The sequence below is a fragment of the Amphiprion ocellaris genome, chromosome 19, assembly GCF_022539595.1.
Source record: "Amphiprion ocellaris isolate individual 3 ecotype Okinawa chromosome 19, ASM2253959v1, whole genome shotgun sequence".
NCBI classification, from domain to species: Eukaryota; Metazoa; Chordata; class Actinopteri; family Pomacentridae; genus Amphiprion; species Amphiprion ocellaris.
Window position 1 is genome coordinate 15,566,034 of NC_072784.1, and position 25,556 is coordinate 15,591,589.

The 25,556-nt window shown below is 40.0% G+C and overlaps 3 protein-coding genes across 5 annotated transcripts; all 3 read left to right on the forward strand.

The window, feature by feature from the left end:
• Window positions 1–389: 389 nt before the first annotated feature.
• Window positions 390–4,029, forward strand: ccndx (cyclin Dx). The gene is made up of 4 exons (XM_023276541.3): window positions 390–1,796; window positions 1,883–2,098; window positions 3,069–3,389; window positions 3,569–4,029. Exons 1-4 carry the CDS (start codon window positions 1,536–1,538, stop codon window positions 3,716–3,718), a joined length of 948 nt encoding a protein of 315 aa, XP_023132309.1. The 5' UTR covers window positions 390–1,535; the 3' UTR covers window positions 3,719–4,029.
• Window positions 4,030–5,062: 1,033 nt separating this feature from the next.
• On the forward strand, window positions 5,063–12,174 carry nucb1 (nucleobindin 1). Of its 2 annotated transcripts, XM_023276539.3 has the most exons (13): window positions 5,063–5,178; window positions 7,042–7,165; window positions 7,264–7,371; window positions 7,477–7,609; window positions 8,375–8,478; window positions 8,834–9,019; window positions 9,113–9,203; window positions 9,297–9,355; window positions 9,570–9,662; window positions 9,773–9,862; window positions 11,199–11,369; window positions 11,550–11,667; window positions 11,764–12,174. In XM_023276539.3, exons 2-13 carry the CDS (start codon window positions 7,046–7,048, stop codon window positions 11,841–11,843), a joined length of 1,353 nt encoding a protein of 450 aa, XP_023132307.1. In that variant the 5' UTR covers window positions 5,063–5,178; window positions 7,042–7,045; the 3' UTR covers window positions 11,844–12,174. The 2 variants fall into 2 exon arrangements, with proteins under 2 accessions (XP_023132307.1, XP_023132306.2); XM_023276538.3 differs by having other exon boundaries at window positions 7,264–7,609.
• A 1,312-nt stretch (window positions 12,175–13,486) lies between these two features.
• LOC111572730 (uncharacterized) lies at window positions 13,487–25,172 on the forward strand. Of its 2 annotated transcripts, none has more exons than XM_023276523.3 (8): window positions 13,487–13,782; window positions 18,590–18,649; window positions 18,728–18,808; window positions 18,903–18,962; window positions 19,919–20,011; window positions 20,101–20,160; window positions 20,508–20,567; window positions 21,006–25,172. In XM_023276523.3, exons 1-8 carry the CDS (start codon window positions 13,543–13,545, stop codon window positions 23,241–23,243), a joined length of 2,892 nt encoding a protein of 963 aa, XP_023132291.2. In that variant the 5' UTR covers window positions 13,487–13,542; the 3' UTR covers window positions 23,244–25,172. The 2 variants fall into 2 exon arrangements, with proteins under 2 accessions (XP_023132291.2, XP_035807019.2); XM_035951126.2 differs by lacking the exon at window positions 13,487–13,782 and adding an exon at window positions 15,924–16,854.
• The last annotated feature ends 384 nt before the right edge of the window (window positions 25,173–25,556 follow it).

Here is a 25,556-nt window from a genome sequence, read left to right on the forward strand (position 1 = left end):
GTTTTGCACCAAGATTTATTGTATTTTGTGAAACTAAATCTGTCTGCATTGTCATATCATGCTTGTTGTGTGTTGTGTTTGTTAGTTTCTTCATTGATCAACCTGCCATTTAATTTCTTTATTAAGCTGATTCTCTCTTTGACATTTTATGGATTCGGCACCTTTGAGTTTTGGTAGTTTAAGTAAGTTCCCTTGATTGGCTTAAAAAAGACAGGAATAGTAAAAAAAAAAAATAAACATACGAATAACAAAATATACATACATATATATATATATATATATATATATGAATGATTTTAAATTTAGTTTTGATTAAAAAAGAAGTTATATACATTATTAAGTGAAAAATTATCAATCTATTTTTAAACTGTTGCAAATTTTCCAGCTAATATCTAATAAAACTACAGAAAAAAACATTAATTTATATGCTGACTGTAAAGAAGAACAACAGGCCAAAACTGTAAATGATGTCCACATTTAAAAAAATTTACATTTTTATAAATGCAAATTATTATTATTTTTTTTGTTTAATTTGCTGATAAAAAAATATACACATTTTTAAAACTCTATTTAAATATGCAAAAATATTGCTATTTTAGAGTTCTTTGCTATTATTTTAAAGAAAATATGCAGCAGGTATATTAGTGGTAAATATATTCTACTAAAGATTGGCCCTGTTGGAGACTTTAACTAGTAAAAGTACAGAAAAAAGTATTGATTTCCATGTTGACACTGTTTTACTGTATTTCAATCAACTATAGGAATACCCTAATTTTAAAGGTATTTGTTCTTATTTTCACATTCTTATTTTTACAATTTTTGAACATTCTAGTATTCCACCCTTTTTAGCATGTTTTCTGGCACCTTTGTTGAAAGATGCTGATGTTTTCTTCCAGATAGTGACTCTGTTTTTGAAGAAACTTAGTGAATAAATGAGAAAGCGACTGAGTATTATCACTTGTGGATTTTTATTTTTAAGGATATTGAGGCTTCAGCATCTCTCCAGCGTTCTGACGTGTTTCCTCCGGTTGTAAACAAACACCTTCCTCCTTTTGTCTTCAGGCCCATTGTCAGAGTCAGAGGTGACCTTTCCTCTCTGGATCTCCCCTCGCTGCCATTCCTTTTCCTCCCTTCTCTCTTTCAGTGTCGAACACAAGCTGTTGCTCTGCCACTCCCTCTCTTGTCTGCTCCCTGCCACTCCTCCCCTGCCTCCCTCTCCTCACCCCTGGCTCTCCTCCCTTCTCCCTCTCCCCACCTGTTGGAGCGATTGTTGCCGCGACCTTATTGTTGGTCGTCTTATTATTTTATGTCACTCCCCTCTCTGTGGTGTTTTCCCTTCTTCTGGACCACTCCCTCCCCGCCTGCCAGGTATAAAACCCAGAGAGGAGGCTGAGGAGGGAGATTCAGCACCTCAGCAGCACTGGAAGAAGCGGGAATCTGCATCATTTACCTGCAAAACACAAAGTCACACAAGGACAGCAGCAGCTCTTAGCTTTCTTCCCCTCTCGGACGTATTTTCCCAGCAGGCCGTGCAGATGGATGGAGGCATGTCGGTGTCTCTGTGGTGTGAGGAGGTGGAGGACGACCAGACTCGGGACCAGAGTGCAGCTCCACCTCAGGGCCACATTCGGGGCCCGACTCAGCTGCGAGCCGCCTGGGATCCGTCGGCGTCGGGGCACCGGGTGATCCAGAGGCTGCTCCAGGTGGAGGACAGGTACATGCCCTCCATGCTCTACATCACCCTCATCCAGAGGCAGCCGGAGCGCAGGGAGGAGCTGGCCAAGTGGGCCCTGGAGGTAGGAAACCCCCTCGGTCTCTAGATCCTCCTCATGATGCTGTGGTTCTGAGTTACTGACGTATTCGATGTTTCTGTCCTCTCCAGGTTTGCTGTGACTGCGGCTGTGATGAGGCTGTGTTCCCCCTGTCTGTCTCTCTGATGGACAGGTTTCTGTCTGTCTCTCTGTCCCTGCCGGTCTCACCGTTCTGTCTGACCGCCGGCTGCATCCTCATCGCCTCCAAGCTCACAGAGTGCGACAACGTCACCGCAGATAGTCTGTGTGCTGCAGCAGAATACAGCTTCCAGCCCTCCAACCTGAGGGTGAGTGATTTAACAGCATCAGGTGTGGGTTTGACCAATTGTCAAATCCACTGTTTAGAGTTTTCCCAATTATCTGTATCTTTTTGTTGTTTTTAATTTAGATTTTTGATTTTAAACCATTTCACTTTGGCTCTGATGCGGCCATCTCTCTCTACCTGTAGTGGGTTGAGATTGTTTCATTTAAATAATTTGGCTTCAAAAGGTTAAATTGTTCAGTATTTCACATGGAAAAAGAGAAATCCCTGAAAAACATGCAGTCATTTTGTGTTTTTTGTAGAAATATGTTTGATTATTTGTATAATTTTGTGGGGCTTTAGCATAAGATCTAAATTAGTCACATAAATTTACATAATAGACAATCTTGCAGGGGTTCAACCTTAATATTTTTGCACTAGTCTTCTATTTTAAAGGACTTAGAATCAATAACTGTTGCTTTAAATGTGCTGTATAAAAATAATGACTTGATTTGTGATGCTTCACAAGTAAAAATCTGTCAGCACTGAAGGAAAATTGCTGAAAAGTCCTCTTTTAGTGTAACATACATTAAACATAGTTTTAAAAAAAGACATTTCAAGGAGGTTTTGTGTTAGAATTTGTGCCATTATTATGAATTTTGATGCCAAGATTCCCACTTTTATTGCAACTATTGGTTATGGGTCTACTCGATTACTAGCAATCAGTATTCATATTGACAGCAAAACTGTATTTGTTGACTATTAATTAAAAGATAAGGTTGTTTCTGACACCTTCTAACAACTTTTAATATGACTCTTCTTGCAGTGAGCAGAAAGTCCATTATCTCAGTTAAATGTTGATTTAAATGTGGAATGTGTAGTTTTCCACCTTTCAGTGTTGTTATTAAACATCATTATTCAAACATTAGAGATGGTAGGCATCATAATATGTGGTGGGAAACTAATAAAAGTACAAGCTGAAGTCACACCTGATGTAAACTGTCTTCCTCCATCAGGAAATGGAGCGAGTGATCCTTGCCACCCTCCGATGGGACACAGCAGCAGTGACTCCTCAGGACTTCCTCCCACATTTCCTGGCCTCCATGGAGGAGATGGGAGACGGAGGAGACTCTGAGGAGGAGCTGATCTCCACCCTGAGGAGACACAGCGACACCCTGGCTGCCATGTGCGCCTGCGACTCCCGTTTCCTGGGAGCTCCGCCATCACTTGTCGCTGCAGCGTCCCTGAACTGTGCACTGAGGGGCCTCAGCAACAAGGGGCCCACACAGCTGGCCCTGAGGAGTGAAGCACTGGCCGAGCTCTGCCAGACCGACCTGGTGAGTGCATTCTGAGGCTAGAATATTGCACCTGGACCAGTTTCTTTGATTTAAATGAGGTTTAATTTTAAGATTTAATGCGTTTTAAGCTGTGTTGAGGGGCTAGTTTGCTCTTTGCTTATCTCAAAAGCAGGAAAACATTTGTAGAAATCATTAAAGTTCTCTGCTTTACCTCCCAGGCGGTGCTGCAGTGCTACAGCGACATGATCGAATATTCCCTCCGACAGCGTCTGAGCAGTGGGCTGCAGCAGGGTCCCACCGAGAAAGACGGGGAGGTGGAGGAGGAAAGGCCTGGAACACCAACTGACATGAGAGAGATTGATTTCTGAACACTGAATCAGCTGCTGCCTTGAAAGTGTGAATCAATCAAAGCTTTTCATCAGTCAAACTGATATAAATTAACCTCATAATGCTCTGACATGTCTTTTATATATTTTTATTGACTTTACTATCGAATGACTGTTAATTTATTTCTCGCTTTATTTATTTGTGAACGTTGTGTTTCCTATGTGCCATATTTGATTATCTATTCCTATTAATTTTATTGTAGCACTAGATGTTATTTTGATGCATAATATTTATACTTTTTATTTATTATCACGTGCAATTGTTAATTTATTTCAATTTGCCATAATTTTGTGTTTGTGTGAGTAATTAAATATACAGCAAATCTATTTTTCAAAGGTATTAAAAACATTTGTACATACATTATTTTGTGTTTTTGTATTATTTACCATAGGAATGATGATGCCTTCAAGTGCTAATCAGAAGTACTTTGCTGCTGAACTTAACGCTGGAGTTAGAGTATAACAGAGTGAGAACATCGTCGTGCAATATCACTTAAATATCAAATGAGTTGTTACAGACACTCTAATTTCCCTCTGTAATGCCTGTGACAAGTCTGAAGCTGCTGCTGTCTGTTTTTCAGAGGCAGATTGTTAAAGTAGTGCATTCTCTGGCAGCTCTGATTAGTGGTACTATGGTTCCTTCTATATCTTCTGATTACTGCTGTAACTCTGTTTCCACTTATTTTAGTTGGTCACAGATCTTCCTGATTCTTTTCCATCTTTGTGAATTCTCACAATCAGATTTTTCAACTCCTCTGATAATTATTTTCCACATGAAGCCATGATGAAAGCATACATTTATAATCACCTTCATGCAGTCAGGCTTATTGGAAATCGCAGCTGTACTCAAATTAGTTTCAGAGATCACTGGTTTGTAACTTGGGTGTCAGTGATCACAGGCAAATTCACTTTTGTTGCATTGAGTTTCTACTTTGGGACCTTTATTTTCAAGATAGTTTTTCTAAAGTATTTAGTTTTAGTTGTTCACAAGAGGAAATACTCAGCTATTCAACTTCAAAATAATGCAGTTATTGAGAGGTGATGCGGTTTCGAATCATTTGATATTGTGTGATATTTACATGGTGCTGTATGCTGTATTTATTCATTTTTTTTAACTTATCTTGTTTTTTCTGATTTTATTTCCTGATAATCTCAAAACAGCAATTTCAAGAACAATTTTCTGCTCAAGCACAACAAGCACAAAGTAATAAATACCAGTGGAAGTTAGTTATCATGAGTTGACATTCTTTTCTCTATCATAGCAATAATTAAAATGCCACGGCTCATCATTGGTAAAGAAATGCTGTATGGATTATTTCCGACGGTCCCTGAAGGCAGCATGTTGGACCGTCCAGCGCTGCATTCTCGTGACGTCTATTTTATCCGACGCAGATTCAGTTCGTGCCTGGAGGATCAGATAAGATATTAAAAACACACCTGTGGTAAGAGACGGGCTATTTTAAGGTTATTTTTCTGCGTTACGACATCTTTTAACCGTAGCTTTAATATCTGTCAAGAATAAACGCAGAATTCAATAAAAACCGGGAGATGTAAAGGAGAACAGTGCTAGACGTTTCTACCGCTTCCAGCTACGGTTATGGATAAACAGGAGCTGATTTATCACCTGTAAACGATCAATAACGTTTGAAATTATGTAAAAATCTAATATTAACTCGTATCGTAGTTTTACTCTCACAGGTGATCTCACCGACGATAAGATCCGTTTTCTGCTTAATCCTTATCGCACTGTACCTAATCACTCTTCCGTATGCGTGTTGTCCTTCTTTAAGCTAGTTAGCTTATTAGCTAAAGACACAAATAATACCATAAAATAGCAAATATCATTTAAAATTTGTATTATATATTCCGTTAAATAACACTTCTGGCCTTCTGGCCTCTTTAGCATAAATTATCGTGTTAATTCAACTCGCAAGGAAGCTTTGACCGCTCACGTTTGATCATTACACCAGACTCCGTTTAAAAAAAATCTGTTATTACTGTTATATCACATCAACAAATACACACATCTGAAAAAAGTCACATATTTATACCTGTCTGAGATGCCTTTAGTCTGCTGGTTAATTCGGCATACAGTATACACGTCAACCACCAACCAATTACACTAAAATCCAAACTTAACTAGCTTATTCTGTGCTGCTGGTGTTTAAAATAAGTATTTTTCATGTACATTTAAACAGGTTATTATCCGGGTTGGTATTCCAGATGTGTTTTGGACATGAATTACATAGCAGTTACTGACAGAATGGGATAAACATGATACACAATTGGTGAAAGGATGTAGAAATTAGCTTCATTATAGTTAAAAGAAAACAACCTTCTACCTACTTAGTGATATAGTCATGTATTCCTCTGTGTTTTCAGCAAACATATAATTATCTAAATATAATAAGAAGCAGTGAAAGAAGTACAATATAAATATACATACTTAGTGTGCATTAACACTGCCTGACATTGGGGGAAAAAACTGACATTGTGGTGTTTTTGTAGCTTTTAAATTCATGCTAAATTAACACGTCTCCTATCACAGAACATTGTGTTTTGTCCATTTGTGTTCAGACTAAGGCTGCACGATATTAGAATGACCTAGAGGCGCTCATCTGCATCCAAATTTGACTATGGCAAACCATTTGGAACCTTTCTCATATGGTGTAACACCGGTGAAGTCATCCAAAATAATTATTTACTTTGGATGACATTCAGATTCAGCTTTGCGCTTTACATACAGAGCTTTATGGTGCTGATTTATTTATTTTTTTTAAAGTTATTTTTTTTGGCCTTTTATCGGCTTTAATGGATAGGTGCAGTGTGAGAGAGACAGGAAACAGGAGAAGAGTCGGGGGAAGACATGCAGCAAAGGGCCGCGAGCGGGAATCGAACCCGGGCCAGCTGCGTCGGGGACCAGCCCCTGTACATGGGTCGCCTGCTCAACGCGTTGAGCTATACGGGTGTCCTATGGTGCTGATTTAAATGGTCAAACAAATTAGTTCTGCTGGCTCCTGTAGTGTGAACAATTGCAAGACACTGATAGAGTACCTGTTTTTGGTCAACATCATCCTTTCTGTAGCAGAATTACTTCCATGCAACCAGTGTTGGTTTCTTTTTGCAACCAAGGCGACAAATTCCAAATATTCAAGTGCTATGGCCAAAAAAAAAAAAACTTAAAACTTGCCAATTTTTGAATCAAGTCAGGTTTTTAATACAGTACAGTGGATGTTGGTATCAGCTATCATGTAGGAGAACTGACTCTCTGGATGGTCTTCATGTTCGTGATGTTTATATTGAAGGAGGATGAACTTTAAACCTGGCTGGCTGCTGCTTCTAACCATCTCTGCCGGGGTCTGGTCGGTGCCCATAGAGCGCAATGGAGGCAACCAGGAGCCTAAAGAGGAAGCGCCGGAGGAGAACATGGTAACATTTCATCATTCCTTAATCTCTTGTTTTGTGTGAGATTTAGCCGAGATTCAGTTTGCTGTGAATAACCTGACCTGTACATTCCACTGCTGCAGGACACTGGCCTGTACTACGACAGGTATCTCAGAGAGGTGATTGAGGTTTTGGAGACAGACCCTCACTTCAGAGAGAAACTGCAGACGGCGAACACAGAGGACATCAAGGTTAACATCCACTCACGCAGCTTCCTCCTTTACATGCTAACAGACGTCTTGTCATCCGCATTTGTCGTTGTTAAACTCACCTGGATGTCTTGTTTTCGCCGTCAGAACGGGCGCCTCAGTAAAGAGCTGGACCTGGTCAGTCACCATGTCAGGACTCGGCTGGATGAGTTGAAGCGTCAGGAGGTTTCTCGTCTGAGGATGCTGCTAAAGGCCAAACTGGACAGCACCAACACTCAGAGTGAGCGGGCCAGCTTTCCTTCACACCCCTGAAGAGTATCTGTTTATAACATATTTATTTAAATAGTATTAGTACACTTAATTACTGACATTGCCGGAAGAAAAACAGAAAAAATACACGGATTCTTTAATGTGCACAGTGGCTTCATTATTTACTATATTATGTATATATTAATATACGTTTTATATATATATTGTTTTGATACAGTTTAGAAAATGTAAAACAGTGACAGTTTGAATTAACAAAGCTGAAAGTGATTAAATGTTATCTAAATTACTCAATTGATACGACCTGCATTTGAGAAAAGGAGCCATATTTTTGCATTCATGACAGCAGCGTTCCTTTTTAAACAGTAAAGTATTGCAAATAATCAGATTTTTGGCCACAACGCAAAATGTCAGTAAATAATAGTTTCAGCAGGTCTTGTAAGGAAGCAGAATCTTTATATACAGTTTGAAATTGATGCACCAGCACAAGTGTACATTTTTTATTACATGCAAATATTCACCATGTGCAATTCATCTGTTTATTCACAGATTTGAACATTTAATTTTCATGTACATAAGGTATAGTTTTTGCGATTATTCATTGTCATCACTTAATTTACTCAGTGAAGAGAAATGAGAGGCATATGTCTGATTTTTGATGTTGCAGAGTATTCAAATGTCAGCTTCCATATTGAGTTGTATGTATTTGTTTTTGAATGTGTGCAGAGCATCATGGAAGACAAGTTCACAGTTGTTAACTCACATATCTGCTACACAGGCCTTCAGATGGATCACGCCTCTCTGCTGAAGCAGTTCGAACATCTGGATCCACACAATCAAAACACTTTTGAGGCCAAAGACCTCGAGCTGCTGATCTCTACGGTAAGATACAGCAATGAGTGAAAAAGGTTTTTTTTTTTTTTTAAATGCCCTTTAGTAAAAAGAGACTTTTTGTCCCGTTGGTTGACAGTTAATAGATTGTAATGGATACATAGTAAGAAGTTTTAGTTTGTGCTGTATATGAAGTGCAGTCAAAAAGGTCGGAGACTGTAACTGTAGGTATAAAAATGTAAAAAAAAAAACTGTACTTTATTCAAATTTGGCTAACATCCCTGTCAAAGCAGTCACAGAAGCACACTGCTCCCAGTGCTCCTGCAATAACTGGAAAGTTTAATTGAACTTCCAGTCTGTAAGATTCTCTACATGACAGCATTTGTGTCTCCTTGTCTTCATTTAGGCCACTAAAGACCTGGAGAACTACGATGCTGAGCGCCACGAGGAGTTTAAACGCTATGAGATGCTGAAGGAGCACGAGAGGAGGGAATACCTGAAGGGTCTGGACCAGGAGAAGAGGGAGAAGGAGGAGAAGAGGCTACAGGAGCTGAAGGACAAACACCGACAGCACCCTAAAGTTAACGTTCCGGTAAGCGACAAGTTCACCCAAGTTAGCTTCTATAAGAAACAAATGGAATTGAATCATGTTTTGACTCTTTCTGGTGTATTTTCTAACTTGCAGGGCAGTGTTGCTCAGCTGCGAGAAGTTTGGGAGGAGACAGATGGACTGGATCCTCAGGAGTTCAACCCCAAAACCTTCTTTAAACTGCATGGTGGGTGACAACTCCTTCTTTTTAACCCTGATTGTTTTTCATTTCATACTGATGGGTTTAATATGACTTCCATATGTTCTGTGATTCAATTAGATACAAATGAAGATGGTGTTTTAGATGAGCAGGAATTGGAGGCTCTCTTCACAAAGGAGGTAAAAAATCCAGCATCTTCAATTTAGGTCTGACTTACTTGTTCAGTTTTGGTCTGAAAAGCCTGAAGAGACAGCTTGATCTGCCATTTCAAAATACAGCTGCCCTGCCTGCGTTCCTGCTGGCTTTTTTAAAAGGAGAAGTTTATAGTCTGACAGCAAAACATATGCTCAGCATCAGAGCAGCAGCTAACATCTGTTCACTTCCCTCCTCCAGCTGGAGAAAGTCTACGACCCAAAGAACGAGGAGGACGATATGATGGAGATGGAGGAAGAAAGGCTGAGGATGAGGGAGCACGTCATGAAAAACGTGAGTCTCGATTAATCACTTCTACCTCCACGCTCTTACTTTCATCATATCCCATCCGCCAGCTTTCACATTTTCTCTCTGATGCAGCTTTACTTTCTTTTGTTACAAAGGTGGATACAAATAAAGACCGGCTCGTCAGCCTGGAGGAATTCCTCAAATCCACAGAGAAGAAGGAGTTCAATAATCCCAAAGAGTGGGAGGTAAAGAGCTCAGAGGTGGCCTGAAGGTTGGGGAAGTGGGCGGGTGATTGGAGGGTCTGTGGTCCAAGTCCCAGGACGAGCTGGGAAAGTGTGGGTGGTGAAGTCAAAAGGGTAATGCCATCAGCTGGCATACTTGGAGAGACTCTCAGAAGAAGCTGCTGTTTTATACTGTTAGTTTGTGTTGACTAAAATTACCTGGTTAAATAAGTGCGTGTGCAAATTGAGACTGGTACAGTATAACTGGTATAACTGCATTATTTAGATCTGGTTTTTCCATTTCCTCTCTTACAAAATAGGCTTCAGCTGCATTCTTCAGCATGTAGCCTCTTATTGTATGCTCAGAAAAAAAAGATTGGAGACAACAGAGGCAGCTGATGTGAATGGAACATGTGGAGGAATAGCAAGAAAGCCTGATAATGAGCTCAGAATTTAACACAGTAGCTTTAGCAGCAATGTCAACAGAACAATGCAGACGTCACTGATATTGAGCATTTTCTAGAAATGTCCTCATCAAGGTTTTATTGCCCCTGATGCCATCCATCTCATTCAGTATTTTAGTATATGCCGATGCCCCAGTTTTCTGGATAATGATACACGCAGTATTGTTGCACCACCAGCTGTTACAGTTTAATACTGTAATGATCAGAGAAGGCAGACAGTTCCATGTTGGCAAGCAGAGAACGTTGTTGGGGTTTAGCTAGTGAAGGGGCACCATGACAAAGTCATGCAAGTCAAATTCAACTTTGGTAGCACTTGTGTATCTCAGTGACACGTATAAGAGTTGCCATTGTGGCCAGTTTCATGTGTCTGTGTCTTGAAACAGCATTATCAACTCAGGGCAGCTTAAGTTGTATTAGAAATGAGCAGTTATTTATCTAAACTAAGAATCAGGCTCAGGTTCATGCTGATATGGATGAGTTCAAATTTGCCTTGATTGGCCCTCATCATTGCATGATCAGTCACGTTATTCTAAACTGATCGCCAAAACAGCATTATTGAAAGCTGTACAACCTCTATCAGCCTCTTTGTCATGCTCTTGCCTTTGCACAAGTAGTACAAAGTTGGCAGAGACACATTTCTGTTCTGTGCAAAGCAGTGAGGCTCAGCGTTTAATGCCTGAGGAGGATAGGGAACAGGTGAGCTGTTGGCAAACATCAAAGAGGTTACGTATAGACCAGGTGTGGTTACATGAGTAATCCCCCAGCAGGGGAGTGAACCAGGCACCTATTACTGACGTCGTATGCAACCCAACCACTCCAAGCTGTTCATTTCATCATGTCATTTAACAGATGTGTACATGGTGTGTTTTACAAATGTGCCTCTGATTTCTCTCCAGACTCTGGACACCAATCCGGTGTACACAGAGGAGGAGCTCCAGCGGTTTGAAGCCGAGCTCAGGGACAAAGAAGAGGAGCTGAAGAGGAGGGCGGAGACTCTACGTCAGGAGCAGGAGCTGCTGAAGGAGAGGGGAAAAGCTCTGGAGGCCCAGAGGAGAGAGTACCAGCAGGTAACCGTCCCAACACATCTGCCTCGTACACATCTGACAGTAAAAAAGTACATCCCCGGAACAAAGTTTAATCATACTGTGGTTAGAATTCAGTTACATGAAATCAACAATGAGTTTTTAGCTTCTAATAGGAGTGCAGCATACATGGATTCTAATTTAAATTCTGCTTTTTTATTTCAGGCAGTGCTAGAAATGTCTCAGAGACAGAAAGAGCAGCAGGCAGCAGATGGGCAGCCTCCTGCGGGTCCTAATGGAGAACTACAGTTTCAAGCACAGACACAGAAGCCTGATGATAAAGGTAAACACTTTGTGACACATGCAGTGCTGCTGTTGTGTTGTACAGATTGCGTTATTATCGTGTTTATTAAGTGAGTGTTTCTTTTTTCTCTCACAGAGGCAAAAGCTCCGGCTGAACCCGAAGTCCAGAATAATCTGCCCGCAGAGCCTCCACAGAATCTGCCTTTACACACTTAAAGCACTCGAACAGCCTTAACACACACACATACGCACACATACGCACACATACACACATTCTGAGTTGCACTGACACAGATATCCAGATGGGTTCTGCAAACTGAATTATGTGAATACTGTGTGTATAAAGTCCGACAGGCCGGCTTGTTTATCATATTGTACTGTGTGCTCTATTCTGTGGTCTACGTTAGATTAAAGATCTCAAAACAGCAGATATTAGTACATGTATTCTCAGAAAATCTTCAGTTTCAGTGAAACTGTCATTCATGAAGGGTCTTCAGTGTGAAATCGCAAACATCCTCAAATAAAGTCTTAATTTAAAACCTCTAAACCTCTTGTAGTCAGATTATTAGATTATTTGGGGGGGGGGGGGGGGGGCAACAACCAGGTGAAAGAAAACAGTGGTATTTTTCAATAATAAATAAAAGGACCCACCCGTTATATTACACATTTATTAGTCTATCTTCAAAATACAGGCCCCAAAGTAGAAATTCAGTGCAAAAAACATACCTGTGATTACTGACACAAGTTAGAAAAATTGGGATCACTGAAACAAAACTGAGCACTTACTTCCAGTCTAATTTCATGAACTTCAATATAAAATTAGCTGAAAACACCTGAACTTTGTCAGTTTTGGTAGGTATGAGCTGTGTCTGTCTGCATGTCCACCATGGTTCCTGATGATTATTGGGAAGGCATTCTTCAGAGTCAGAGGAGATGTGACAGTGAACCACCGAGATGGGAATGTGATGATACAGGGTTCATAAGTGCATAAGGTGCTGGGGAAATGTATCGATGGCACCATGAATGTGTGGATATACCAAAACACTGGCTGACAAGATGACTCCCAGTCTGGAGAAGATTGGCAGAAGTCAGGACAACACATTTAGGGAATTTGGGGAATTAAAACAGAAAGGTATGGCAACACAACTCCTCCAGCAAAGAGCAGCTGAGATACCTCCCATGCTGAGGAGGATTGAGCCTGTCATCACAAGTGAAGGTGGAGGTATGAAGTACTGAAAAAAGGAGTTGAATCTGATCATTGCATGGATTTTCTACTGTGTGGCCTGTATTTTTAATATAGTAAATCCCAACTGTTAGTATATATTTTCACATGGGAGCAAGCTGTTCAACTTGGAAATAATTAATTTAATGTGACTGTGGGTGTTCCATATCTAGCACAGTGAATGCATAATCCTGACAGTGAAATGCAGAGTGTTCTGATAAGTGGCTGCATGAATGCAAAAAGTAAAAATATCTCTGTAGAAATTTGCATCCTACGAGGAGTACTGAGTCTGTCACAAAAGAAAATAAAGAGTAGACATATGAAGTATTAAAAATATATAAGGCTGGCATTAGTTGCAATGAATAATGTAGTTTTAAAATTTTACATAAGAACAAATGCTGTGCTGTTAAACTTAGAAATGATTACTGTGATGTGATGCAATTTTGAATCATTGGCATTTAAGTGATATTGCAGAAGATTTTACTCACTTCTGTTCTTGACGTATTTATTTGTCATTATTATTTCTGGCCCTTGTAGCCTTGACGTCGGTGAGAATTTATTTTTATAAATTATTTTATAAATAATATTTTTAGCAAGGAAAAAAATATACTCATTCCGGGGCGGACAGGGGCTCACAACCAGCACTTCCAGGTCGCTGTGATAAATGTTTGGAGTTTTGTGTCGGCGTGAATCATGCCTCGCAGAAACGACATCTCCGAGGATCTGAGATGGAGAGTTGTTGATTTGCATCGAGCCGGAAAAGGCTACAGGGTGATCTCCAAGAGTTTAGACGTGCATCATTCCACAGTGAGGAAAATAGTGTATAAATGGAAGCGGTTCAGCACTGTGGCGACTCTGCCGAGGAGTGGGCGTCCTGCGAAGAAGAAGAAGAAGAAGAAGAGCGCTCAGACACCACGGGGGAGGCGGACACAGGTACAGGAAGCTGCACGATAACCCCTCTGTTAGACCACCAGCAGATCACTGAGAGCGTTAATACGTATTACACTTCATATCCACACGTACAGTGCTGCGAAAAAAAGCATCCCCCGTGCCTTACAGATCATCCTCTATGTTTGAAATGTGTGGATAAAACCAAAACACTGACAGATGACATGAAGAATGAAACAAAAAGTCTGATGAAAGTTGGAAGCACCTTCTTTAGGATCAATGTGCTCAGCTCAGATGGAGTCCAGCATGTTTGCTCAGAACCTTGACCAGTGCTACCACAGTGAATGTACACTGCAAAAACTCAAAATTGTGCCAAATCTATTTGTCTTATTTTTAATCAAAATGTCTCATCCCACTCGATTTAATATGAATTCACTTAAGAAGAGACATTTCAGCAAGATGGAGGGACTTGTTATAAGACAATGCATCTTAAATATCTTAAGTCAAACCATCTTGAAATTATCTCGTTTTGAGTTGAATTTTTACAAGAAAACTCAAAATAAGATTAATGCATCTCAAATTAGGAGGTTACATGAAAGCAAAAATCTATTTTTGAGTGAAAAACTTATTTTAAGACACCTAAGCTTGACAATCAATCAATATTCTAAATATCATATCTTATTTCAAGAAGTCTTACCAAACCATTTTTCACTTGTTCTATTGGCAGATTTTTCACTTATTTCAAGGTAAAAGTTCTTTGAAATAAGCTTTTTTTCCCCTTGTTTTGAGAGGTGAATTTTTCCCAGTGCATAGTCCTAACAGAGAAGCACGGAGGTGGGAGTGTGATGATATGGTACTCCAGCTTCCTCTCACAATACAAAAAATATGCTAAGATTAATTGATTATTCTAAATTGCCCGTAGTGTGAATGTAAGCGTGATTGTTTCTCTGTATATGTAGCCCTGCAACAGACTGGTGACCTGTCCAGGGTGTCCTCTGCCTTTGCCCGAGTCAGCTGGGATAGACTCCAGCCCCCCCTGCAACCCTAATGAGGTTTAAGCAGTGTATAGATAATGGATGGATGATGAATGTCTGTGGATAAATCAAAATACTGGCTGATAAGGTGACTCCCAGTCTGCAGAAGGTTGGCAAAATGAGAATATTCAAGCATGAAAATTGAAAACATATCTCTGCAGAAATTTGCTATCCTCTAAGCTGAGGAGGGTTGAGTCTGTCATCAGAAATAAAGGTGTAAATATAAAGTATTTAAAGCTCAGTAATAAAAGCTGTTCTGACTTTTGGTGCATTGAGTTCATACTTTGGACCTGTATTTTAAACACAGTAAATTAAAACTGTTAGTTTATAATTTACCTTAGGGGCAAATATTCTACTGTTCAACTTAGAAGTAAAATGTTAAATAATGTACAATATTCTACAGGCTTTTTTGTTTGTTTTTAGCGAACAAAACGGCTTATCTACAAAGTTTGACATATTTTTAAGAGTAAAAATAAGTTTGTGACAAGAGTATTTGAATTCATGAAGATGAGGTGTTGATATCAATAACATTATGGACACAGACATCTTGCCTGAATTTGTAGGATTGCGAATCAAAACAAGTGATGATTCAGTGCCCATTTAACAAAAGGATAGCATGAACATTGGGATCCTTTTGATTACATTTCACAGGAATAATGCAGATAAATGAGAAAAATCTGAGCAGTACCAACATGTACAGTGCTGTGAGAAAGATCATCTTCTAATTTTGCATATTTGCCACGCTTAAACGTTTCAGATCATCAAACCCGATGTAAGCATAAGACAAAGAAGATCCAAGAAAATACAAAATGCAGTGTTAAAATGATACTTTCATTTACTGAAAGAAAAATGTTGTCCAGCCCCACCTTGCCCCATGTAATTGCCCCCATAGCTACCAGTCTAACATATGGCCAAGTTCATTTGGCAGTTTGGCTCAGTTTCACCATGCACACCCTTGTATGATTACTGCCAGACTTGTTGAATCTAAATATCACTTAAAACCTATCTGGTATAACCGCTTGAGATTATGTTTTTGTTTTGTCACCAAGTGCTGATTGGATACTGGAAAACATTATTTTTTATTATTAGCATTTTTTTTTTAAAATAAAAAAGGGTTCTATGGTCTGCTCTTACTTAACTCAGACTACATTGTTATGATTATTGTAGTAGTAGTGGTACTACTAGTAGAAGTAGTAGTACTATCTGTCCAATACCTGTACTGTCTCTTTAAATCTGCACTGCCGTCCAGAGCGTATGACGTCATCACGTAGCTTTCCCTCCCGTGTCGTGCCAGAAACAGAGCAGAGGTAGGCGTCGCTTTTCTCCGCAGCGATATGAATAGTCATTTCGGCTTTGTAGAACAGTAAATTTAGTAATACGCATTTCTAAGTGATACATTGAAGTTGCGAAGGTGCAATTGTGTTTTGCATCCCAATATAAAGTTTGTAAATATACTTTTAGAACTTACAGTGGACTGATGTTTGTAAACGCTGCAGGGTCTGTGTAGTGGTGCTTGAGGGAGATGCTGCTGCTGCTTAACCACACGGACCTTGTGTTTCATGCATTTTATTGCACAGATGTATAGATGTTGTGATCCCACCCAGCTGCCCACCAGTAAATGACAGACAGAACCAGCAGCCAGTGCGGCCCGACTCCTCCTTTCTTGTGTTGTCAAAACACAACACAGACAGCCGAATAACGGATGTGCCGCCATTTTTAAAAGTCCAATAGAAAGAGCCAGGCACGCAGTTAGACTCACATTGTGAAGTAGCTAAAGGGTCTCAAACAGCAGCACATGATGCCACGTTCTAAAGAGACTCAAGAACACATGCGAAACCAAGTCATTGACATTTATCAGTCTGGAAAGGGTTACAAATCCATTGCTAAAGCTCTGGGACTCCAGAGAACCACAGTGAGAGCCATTATCCAGAAATGGAGAAAACACGGAACAGTGGTGAACCTTCCCAGGAGTGGCCGACCGACCAACGTTTCTATCAGAGCGCGTCAACGGCTCATCCAGGAGGTGACAACAGAACCCAGACAAACATCAGAAGAACTGCAGGCCTCACTGGCCTTGGTTCAGGTCAGTGTATCTCCATCTATCTCTGTCAGAAAACCCTCCTGGAGGATGTTCGCCCACCAGCTCAAGCACAGTTGGTTTATGCAGCATGACAATGACCCAAAGCACACAAGGAAATCCACCTCTGAGTGGCTCAAAAAGAACAAAATGTTGAAGAACGTTTTGGAGTGGCTGTGCCAAAGTCAGTCCAGTTTAGAAGCCGTAGCTAGACCGTAAAATGGCAGTTCATGCTGGAAAACCATCTAATGTGATGGAGTTAAAACTATTCTGCAGAGAAGAGTGGGCCAAAATTCCTCCACAGTGATGTAAAAGACTGATCACAAGCTACCACAAATGTTTAACTGCAGTAGTTGCTGCCAAGAGCCCAGCCAGTTGCTAGGTTTAGGAGGGCAGTTACTTTTTCACATAGGCTGGACAGCATTTGTCCTTCAATAAATGAAATAATGACGTAAAAACTGCATGTTGCCTTTTCTTGGGTTATGTTTGTCTTATATTTAAATGAGGTTGATGATCTGAAACATTTAAGTATGGCAAAAATAGAAGATGATCTGTAGGAGGACCAATAATTTCTCACAGCACCGTACATGTTGGTGCTGTTCAGATTGTTCTCATTTATCTGCATTATTCCTGTAACGTTTAATTAAAGGGATCCTAATGTTCATTGTGTGCAGTTATTTAACAGTGATGCAACTTGAACCCAACAAGATGTTCTGAAACAAGCCCTGCAGCCCAGACTGGTCGGTCACCTGACTGGATAAACCAGCAGTAGTTCTAGCCACAGACAGCCTCCCACAAGCCTCCGTTCAACCTCAACACATGCTGGAATGGAGTTCTACATCCAATAACCAGATTAAAAAATCATATTGGACTATGGGGTTGAAACATTGTGAGGGAGGGATGGAGCAAAGTGGTTTCTTGCTCCTGTTGTGATGGTGAAACTAAATGAGCTGCTGTGCATCAACTCGTCCCATGACCTACACCTCACACAAGCCGCTTTGCTTCAAAAAAAAAAAAAAAAACGAAGAATTTTATGAAGTTGAATGTGCCTTTCTGTGTTTTTGGTGTTCTTGCATTGTGCATAGTAAGTTAATCCATAGACACTAGGTTGAGAACACAGGTTAGGTGCCGTATATGGTCCATGGGGTTTTAAATGCTCACAGTGTTTAAGAATCAGGCTAATTCCTGGGTAGGTTTTCTGTGATGCAGACAAGGAAGAATCTTGGTCGCCAATGAAATCACATTGGAAGTGATAACCTCCTTAGACAGGATTCATTTTTGACAGTTTGGTCAATATTTATACGATACTTCTGTCACTGAAAAAGGAAATGCTCTTTTAAGATGCAATTTTACAGTGAATTATTGCACAAAGTCACTATTGTAATGTTGAATAAATTTTTTTATTTATTTTTTTCAACCTGTGATCATTTGACATTTAAGTGAATGTTGCACAGGGGTGAACTCCCTGATATATAGTTTAAATGTTAAGTAAGTTTGACTTAAATAAATACATAAACAGGTATTGTTGCACTTGAGAACAGGCACATAAACCCTCACTCTGATCTTCTGCTCAAATCCACGAGAGCTCGTTGTCCTTATGAAAACATGGATTCTGTTGATGTTGAAGATGCAGTAGCTACAGTTGCAGATCTTGTGGTATAAAAGGTTATTTCCAAATTGTGAAATTACCATTTTTCATATGTAGACACTTGTAGACACTTCATCATTTTCTGTCTCTTAGGCCGATCAAGTGTCTGCTGGGCCAACAGATGACACAGAAGGAGATCCAGACGATGAAAAGGTAAAATGTGTTCATGCACTGATTGCTGAATTTCAGAAAGACAAGTGTTCCCTCATTCTGTTTCCTGTTAAAATACAGACCGACTCTAACACCGTCCCAGAAGTTGGCCAGAATACATCTCCTTCCTCATCTGATATTGAAGAAGATCCTACGCTAAGTGTGAGCTTATAATACATTTGAAGGTTCTGATACAGAATTTGTCAATAACTGGCAATATCAGGATATTTATAACTGATCATTTTCTGTCTCTTAGGGGGATCATGCGTCTGCTGGGCCAACAGACGACAGAGAAGGAGATCCAGACCATGACATGGTAAATCATGTTCATGGAGGGAATGCTTACATACAAGAATATTTTTACATGCTTATTGTTCAAAAACATGTTTGAACTAGAATCAGACTCCATTACACACCGTTTTCATGCAGTGGTGTCCCTCAATGTTGCAGTTAGGACATCACTGTAGCTTGTGATCAAACAACCAAAGCTAATGGTGTCATTAGCCACATTAGCTCACAGTTTTCTTGCATAGAGGGATTTTTACCAAGCACCAAAATGAGAAAGATTAAAAATCAGGAGCACAACTCTGTTTCAGTTTTGTTAGTTAGGGTTTTATTTCCTAGAGCTTAATAGAATCATTTATTAAGTGGTCAAGAATGCCAAAAAAATACAGATTTCCACTGTCTCAACTGTATGTGGATTAAATGTGTTTACCGTCGTCATCCCAAAGGGCCAATTTTGAACCAGGAAAAACCCTGTAGCCTTGAAGCGTACAAACACTAAAGACTTTCTGATTATCGTGGGGACATTTCCATTGAAAATAAAACTAATCCTCTGGGTCTTCAGTTTTTCAAATGCTGGGAGTGCATGAAGACTCTAGTGTTCACTCTTGCAACCAACAGCAGAGCATGTGGTGTGTTTTTCTTGTACTTGAGACATTTTAGAGTTGACAGAAGCAGCTCCAGTGAGTAAATAATAACAAACGGTGATCCAGCTTCCCATTCTGTGTTTCAGGTATTATGCAAATGTCTTTCATGTTGAGGTAGATAAGTAACAGAGGAAAAGCCTAGACTTCAAGCAAGGCACTTCATCGGGATGTTTTGTCCTTTTGGTGTGGGTTTTCTAAGAGTGCATATTTTTACATGCACAAAAAGTCACTATGTAACTAAAGGAACATAAAAAAAAAAATGACAGAAGGCACAATATTGGCTCTTTTACGTCAGATATAAAAATATTCCCTCATTCTGTTTTCCTGTTAAAATCCGTGACAGCTCTCTGTGAGAGATTACAGCACTGTTGAAGATGACGGCGAGAGTACAGATTCTTCCTCATCTGATACTGAAGCCACAGATGAAGATCCTATGGTGTGTGAGCTTCTGATAAATTATAATTCTTTGTTACAAATATTAAGATTATTATATCAGAATAATAATGTTTCCCTTTTGTCTCTCAGGCCGATTATGTGTCTGCTGGGTTAACAGACGACAGAGGAGGAGATCCAGAGTATGACATGGTAAGATATGGATGTGCACAACAAAATGCTTTGGTGACAGGTGAAGTTATGAACCCTAAAACCAGCCAGGGGATTTGAAAGGCATTTAGAATTATAATAAAAGCAAAAGGAAGGTCCGATTTGTTACGTTTTAGTGTTATTTCGATATATATTTTCTATTTTCTTTTTAACCTGTGCTCCTCCTGTCCAGTATTATTTTGCCTTGAGTTTTTAGTAAAGCACCACCTGTGCAAGCTCCTTCTCATTTTGGATATATATATATATTTTTCTTCTGCACCTGGCCGAACTATTCTCTAAGTTTGGTCATGCTCACGACCGCCTGACTGTCTCCGCCTCTTCTGTTACAGTATGGAGAAGAAATTAGCCCTGTTTCATCTGATGACGAGACTGCAGAAGAAGATCCAATGGTTTGTCTTTTTTATTTGTTTATGCTTTAATTTAAATCTTGAGGAGCCCATTTTATACACATGTTCAAAAACATATTTTTCTCACACTGTACAGTCTTTTATTGATCAGTGCATTATTATTATGTAAAAGTGACCCATCTGGATGACAAAATGCTGCAGCTTTAACAGATGGATGGAGCAGCAATGTTGCATATCACATACTTGAAAAGAGCCTAAGTAACAAAAGAAAGTCTGACTTCAAATGAGGTGTTTCAGTTAGACATCGAGCAATGTTTTACGTTGGAGAGAAAAACTTTGTAAGGGTACAGATCTCTTACATGCAGAAAAAGGCAAAAAAGGAAACACAAAAAGCACAATATAGGCTCTTTAAAAGAAATGTGTTTTTTATTGACATGCTTGTCTTTTAAAACATACTTCTGCTCTATAATATGTTATTAGGAGCAGCTTTTTGACTTCAACGAGGAAAAGAAGATTTATGCTGGTTCTTCAGTAACAACAGGAGCTCTCCTGCTTCTGCTCGTGGTTTTCATCCTGAAACACGGTCTGTCCAAAGCAGCAACCAAAGACCTGCTGGACCTCCTTAACTTCATGGTGCCTGGATGTGTCCCGAAGTCATGGCATTTTTTTAAGAAACATTTGACTGATTCTAGTCCCACCACAGAGCTCCACTTCTACTGTCCGAGGTGTACGAGCTATCTGGGAGTCGATCCTGGTGATGAGTGTTTAGTCTGTCAGAAGAGTCTGAGCAGAAAAGGTCTCCTAGAGAAGGCTTACTACTTCCTGGTAATGCCGCTTGAAATTCAGCTGAGAAACATCCTCGCAAACATCCATGAGAAGCTGGGGAAACATTTCACAAGAGAGGCTTCCATTTCTGATGTGAACACGGGAAGCAAATACAAGCGTGACAGACAGGACGCCAGTATTACACTTAGCTTCAACTGCAAAGGCTCCCCGGTGTCCAACTCATCAAAGTTTTCAGTTTGGCCCATCCTGTGTACGATCAACGAGCTTCCATACGTGGACAGATGTAAAAACGTTCTGCTGCACACTTTATGGTTCGGCCGAGGCAAACCTCAGGTTCAGAGTTTTTTCACGCCGTTCATTAACGAAGTGCAGAAACTCTCCGAGGAAGGTTTTTATTGGAGAGACGAGGACGGCTTCGAACGTCACACCAGAGTAACCGCTCGAGTCTGTGTTTGTGACACTGTAGCGAGGGCGATGCTGCAGAACTTCAAACCGTTCAACAGAGAGTTTGGATGTGGTTTCTGCTACCACAAAGGTGAGATGGTTCAGACGGGCAGTGGTTATACCAGAATTTATCCCATCCAGGTTGACGGGTGCGACCTGAGACATATGGTTGAAACGGTGCAGATTGCTGAGTTTGTCATGGAAAATGATGATGACGAGCATCAAATGGGTGTTAAAGGTCCAAGTCCACTGATTCTGTTGCCTTTTTTTGACATTATCCAGGGGTTTATACCAGATTATATGCATTGTGTCTGTCTTGGTGTCACCCGTCAATTCGTCAATCTTTGGTTTGATCCTCTTTATGCCAACAAGGGCTTCCATTTAACACATCTGCATTTATCTAACCTGGACAAAGCAGTGCATGAGATCCAGCCGCCAGATGAAATCGGACAAGGCCCCAGGCGCCTCAGTGAGAGGATGTACTGGAAAGCTTCTGAGTGGAGGGCATTTGCTCTCCTCTACTCTCCCATAATACTGAGGAATGTCTTACCAGCGTTGTACTACAAACACTGGATGCTTCTTGTTTGTGCCCTTCACACCCTCCTCTCCCAGTTTGCTACTCAGGATGAGCTGAATTGTGCCGAGTTGTGTTTGGTTCAGTTCGTAGCAAAGATCCCGTCTCTCTACGGACTCGAGCATTGTTCCTATAACTGCCACCTTCTGACCCATCTCTCTGAGAGTGCTCGGGACTGGGGTCTTCTATGGGCCAATTCGGCGTTTGTCTATGAAAGTATGAACAACAGACTCTTGCAGATGTTCTCCGGCACAAAGTCCGTTTCTTCGCAGATTTTCAAGAATTTCTTTTCGTACGAGAAGGTTGTAAGAAAAGGTAGCGCTGTACTTGAGGATGCAAGCACAAAATTGAAAGACATCTTTTGCTCCGTGACAAGTTGTGATGTTGTTTCTAAGTCATCAGATTGCATCGGAGAACATTTAGTGACTTTGGGATGTGGCTCTTGTAGATATTTAAGCACAAGGGAAGTTGCTGCATTGCAGAAGAGCGACACACTTGCGTGGTGCCATCGACATTGTGAAAGTGTAACTGAATATAAGCGCTGCGTTTACAAAAACATGTTAGTCACCTCTTCAGACGACAGTGTTGCAGTCAAAAGGAACAATTCTGTGATAGAAACGACCAGTTGCTTTGCCCTGGTTGAGTCTTTGGTTGTTGTACAGAAACCCTGCAGCTGTGAAGGAGCTGCAAACTGCTACTGCAGAGAACTGATCATTTTCTACAAGCAGCTGCAGCCAATCAGCAGACAGCTGGTAATCAATGTCTCACAGATCAACGCAAACATTGCAAAATTCCTCGTAAAGGTGAAGCGCTCAAATGAATTGTGTGCAATGACATGTGTGGACATTACTGCCAAATGTGTCATGATTGAAAGTGAGGGTCAGTTATATGTCATGAAAATGCCAGTGTTTTGAGATGAGCTAAATGTCTCCGGACTTAATATGTTTGCTTTTCGTTGGGATGTCATAGAAGGTCCGCATTCACACAGCAGGATTGTGTGATTTGACTGTAAATTCTGTAAGATACATCCTCCCTGTTACTGTATCTTAGGCCATTGTGGGCCTTTATAGCACTTTTAGGTTGTTAGAGAATGTTTGCATTAATACATCCACCTGGCGTTTTGTTACCAATCTTCTGAACCCCAAAACCCATCAGTGGGTTTAAACTGCATTTTATGTTAAAAAGAATTGCCAAAGATAAGCTATATATCAGAAACAGAAACAGTAAAGGCTTTCCAACAGTGCTTGAGAGAATAGTGTAAGATGTAAGGTAGGAAAAACAACCAAATCTAAGCATGAAGTTCTGATATTTCATCAAAAACACTTTATTCTGTATCTCATTTATAATTTTCTCCAAAATAACGCATTTGCGCTAGATCCTATAAAAAAAACACTACATTTCCGCACCTCTTGGCTTTCCAAGAAGCCATGATTAATTGAGCTACGACCTACAGTCACCTGACAACAATTCAGACTTTTAGGCTGAACTGCAGGCTGTGTTTACACAGAGCAGACAAGGCACAACGAAAGAGTGGGGGGAAAAAACATGCTGGATCAATACAGTAAATGCAGCATGGCTCCAAAACAGTATACAGAGGAGCAGGTTTTCATCCTGCTGGAGCAAATGTTCAGCATGGTGAAACATCTTTCTAGAGTTAGCTTGCAGAGCAGTGTAAAAGTTTGAATAGTATGTGAGGCCTTTTTCACAGTAACTCCTGGGGGTACTCCAAAAAGTGTACATATTGATTATAGTTTTTTTAAATTTTGCGTAAAACAAGTAGCTATATTTTTTATGATTTATGGCATTTTGACTTTGTTTTACTGCACAGAAGACATGTCTGAGTTCTCTCTGTGTGTAGCTATAGTTGTGTTGTTTCCATAGACGTGCAGGACTTTATATTGCAGTGAAAAAAGAGCCCATAGTGAGTGAAAATGTCACGGGCGCAAAAAAAAAAAAAAAAGCCCAGTTTGAGGTTCAGAGGGTTAGAATTTCATAAGTTGTGCAGTAATGCACATTTTGTATAATGTATAACCGTAAATACAGTATTTTCTAGTGAATGTAAAGTACGGGCAAAAATACAGAGACCATAAGATGCTTCTATTTTGCGTTTGAATTTGTGAAAAATGTCAAGGAATGTCAAAATGTCTTGTTTGCCCCCATTTTGCTTCAACATCTTCCTTAGTTCCTGAATAGCCACATTATAGCGTTATGATGTGACCATGTTACAAAGATCTTCTGGTTGTATCAGGAGTAATGCTGGACTTCCTCAGGCTTCACATGTCCCCATAAATGCTCAGTGAGGTTGAGGTCAGGAGACTGTGGCAGAAAGTCCTGGACAGCCAACAATCCTTTGACGCTTTGAGGTGTGTTTGGGTTTGTTATGGTGCTGCAGCATGAATCCTTTGACTTTTTGGTCTCGTTTAGGGGGATCTTTGACAGTTTTTGCATTTTTTTTTTTTTTTTTGTTAAGTGTGCCTTTTGGTATTCTAGTCCAATGATAAATCAGAAAGCTTAATAATTATTGTTGCAGTACACTCCAAAGATTAATATACCAACACTGGCACTAGAGGTATATTGCTGTGGTACTGACATGGTGTCTGAATCTGAAGTTTAAATTATGGCCTTCACACTACTGTTTTTCTTTATCTGTCTGTGTTGTTTGTTGAATATCTTTTGGATGTTTCACCAGCCCGGCACCTTGGAGCTTCTCAGCTTGTTGGTGTGCACCATGATGTTGTATATATGTGGTTTTCATTGTTCAAGAAAATATCCTGACTCCACGACAGTCCAAGTGGGATTAAAGCCTTGTTAATCAATAAAAACACTTTTGTGACTAAGAATAAGTGTGTGGTTAGTTCTTCTTTTTTCATTATACATATCCATGTACATATAATGTTTTGTTGTCACGTGAGAACATTACAGAGGTGAGACAGACAGCAATATGATTTGAAGCTTTTGAGAATATGATCAGAAGCAGCTCAAAGAAAAAGTGACTCAAAGTTCTTCCTGAACGTAGGCCGTAGCTTCTTTGAGCTCATTGCTGCTAAAGGGTGCCATCTTCAGCATCACCGAGCATGTTTATTGGGTGTGTTCAATGTGGACATAAAAATGATCACCATTTTGTGTTATTCATTTAAGCACATTGTGTTTGTATTTATAGCATCAGATTACATTGTATGACCAATTAATGCATTAAAAACAAATACTTAAAGACTATATTGAAAATA